We start from the raw sequence: 2,724 nt of genomic DNA, 5'->3' as shown, positions 1-2,724 counted from the left end.
CAAAGGCGAAAAGCTCTTGACTCTTTGGTGCAAGTTGGAGGCAGAAGAAGGTGTCTTTTAAATCTAAAACTGTATACCAGCCTCGGAGAGGTGGCAAGGAACTTAAAAGATTATAAGGATTAGGAACCCTGGGATGAATGTCCATTACCTGCTTGTTAACTTCTCGTGGGTCTTGGACTCGACGGTATGCATTTGTGCCTGGCTTCCTGACAGGAAGAAGGGGGGTGTTCCAAGCAGATTGACATCTGCGCAATATCCCCAACTGGAGGAATCAGGTGATATGGGGCCGGATTCCCTCTCTGGCTTCTCTCAGCATAGGGTACTGGCAAAAGGCTACGGGGGTGGCTTGTGGTTTTAGTTCGACATAGACGGGCGGCCTATGTTTAGTCTTCCCGATTCCTGCCATCTCTGCCCATGCCTGAGGGAACTTTCTTAGCCACAGGCTGAGATATCCCGAGCCTGGGTTCTCTTTTTCGAATTCAAAGAGTCTATACTCATCTTCTAATATCACAGTAAATATCTGGATGGGGTCCTCTGAGGGCCTTTTAAGCTGTGGCCCCTCTGGCAGGAAATGGATCTGGGCTTTCATTTCTGTGAGCAAGTCTCTTCCCAATAAAGGATACGGGCAATCCGGGATCATGAGGAAAGAGTGAGACACTAATCCTGTTCCCAGGCCTACGGTCCGTGCAGTGGTCCAAGAGTACAATTTATTCCCCATGGCTCCCTGGACACATGATTTCCGATTTGAGAGCCATCCGTCAGCTTGTTGCAATACTGAGTGCTGTGCCCCAGCGTCTACTAAGAATCGAGTAGGTTTCCCCTCCACAGTTATGGTTACCCTAGGTTCAGGGAGGGGCTCTGAACCCCGTTCCCCCTAATCACTGTCTTCGTGCATGGTCAGAATTTTAGGGTGGGCAACAGGTTTTTCCCACTGCTGAGGTTTCTTTCTCTTGTTTGGGCATTCTCTGGCCCAATGTCCTTTCTCTTTACAGTACATGCACTGCTCTTTATCTAGATGCTGTCTCCTGCCACCTGGCCCTGACTTAGGTTCTCTGGTCTCTCTCACAACAGTGGTGAGGATTTTATGGAGGTTGCATTCTTGCCATCTTTCTTTCCTAAGCTCTCTTTCCTCAGTCTCTCGCAGCTTCCTACCTTCTTATTCCTCTTCAGTCTCTCTATTATGATACACTTTCTCTGCCACCTGTACTAAGTCTCGCAGGGTTTTGTCCTGCAGTCCTTCTAGCCTCTGCAATTTCCTCCTGATGTCTCTACTAGATTGATCTATAAAAGCTACAATAACTGTGGCTTTATGTTCCTCACTGACTGAATCATATGGAGTATACTGCCGAAAAGCCTCTATGAACCTTTCTAAAAATGCTGAGGGGGATTCATCGGGTCCTTGAAGGACTCCCCTTACCTTAGCCAACTTGGTGGGGTGCCTCGCCGCTCCCCTGAGACCTGCCATCAGAGCCTGGCAGAAGACTTTCAGGTGCTCCTTACCTTCCGGGGTGTTGAAGTCCCAATCAGGTCTGGTTAGGGGGAACCCCTCTTCGATAATGGCTGGGTTCTGAGTGGGTCGCCCATCGGCCCCTGGTACATTCTTCCAGGCCTCTAGGAGGATCCGGTCTTTTTCTTCCATGGTAAACAGGACCTGTAACAACTGGTTGCAGTCATCCCAAGTGGGCTGATGGGTGAAAAGTAAAGATTCAATCAGATTGATCAACCCTCTGGGATTTTCTGAAAAAGGGGGATTTTGGGCCTTCCAGTTGTATAGGTCTGAGGAAGAAAAAGGCCAATACTGTAGGAGTTGCTGGCCATCCTCAGAGGGGGGCCGAGGGCTTGAAGGGGAAGTATCACAGCGGCCCCTGGTGAGGGGGCCCGGCAGCTCCTTGTCCCTCTGGCTGGGCCAACGTTCTGCCCTCCACTGGCCTGAGGGGTCGGAGGAGGTGGGGGAATGACGGGAATGGGAGAGACAGGAGGAACAGGAGAGAGAGGAGGGGAAGGAATAGGGACGGGGGGGCACGGCAGGTTGGGGGGAGCGGTAGGAGGGTATGGAGGAGGAGAATCGAGGAGGAGGAAATCTGCATCAGGGGGTGAAGGCAGAACTTTCTTAGGTTCTTTTGGGTCTTTGCGGAGTGCAAAAACGTCTGAAGATGGGTGGGGTAAGAAGGGCTGAACCCAAGAGGGGGTTCTGTGACTAAGCTTTCCCAAACAGAATATAAGGAGTCTGGTCTTGGCGTGCACGGGATCCTGTATCAAAGACTTTCTTCTTGACTGCCTGTATAAGGGGTAGAGAGAAAGATCCCCGCGGAGGCCAGCCAACCTGAAAGGCCAGCCAATCGGCTGAGGCCAGAGTGTTCCATTTATCCTTTTTAACAAGAACAGACATACTATTTGCTCTACTCTTTACGTCCCCCCAGTGTCTTAAAGTCAAGTCTAAAGGAGTCATCTGCATCTGTCCCATTTCTTCTGTCAGTAACAACACTAGGATAAACACAATAGCTAACAAACAGGCGCCTACAGAAAAGAATCTACTGTGGCCGCAGAGGCAAAACTGAAACTGAGTTGAGGGCCTGTCAGACTGCAGCGGCAGCTGACTTTCCTCACAGATGAGGACCTCGTCCTCCAGACGGGGGCAAGGGACGTCTCCCAAGACCCTTGGCCAGTGACCTGCCAGCACGTCCACCTAAGTCAATGCTGACCCAGATACAGATTGGAGCTTCT

The 2,724-nt window shown here is 50.8% G+C and overlaps 1 protein-coding gene across 1 annotated transcript; it reads right to left on the bottom strand.

The window, feature by feature from the left end:
* Positions 1-271: 271 nt before the first annotated feature.
* LOC140845972 (uncharacterized) lies at positions 272-2,363 on the bottom strand. The gene is given in 2 exon segments (XM_073221414.1): positions 272-1,929; positions 2,324-2,363. Coding segments are annotated over 2 exon segments (1,698 nt in total).
* Positions 2,364-2,724: the final 361 nt, after the last annotated feature.

The sequence above is a fragment of the Manis javanica genome, chromosome 14 (genome assembly GCF_040802235.1).
Source record: "Manis javanica isolate MJ-LG chromosome 14, MJ_LKY, whole genome shotgun sequence".
Classification (NCBI taxonomy): domain Eukaryota; kingdom Metazoa; phylum Chordata; class Mammalia; order Pholidota; family Manidae; genus Manis; species Manis javanica.
Note: the sequence above shows the minus strand (reverse complement) of the source record. Positions and strands in the feature narration are given on the sequence as shown.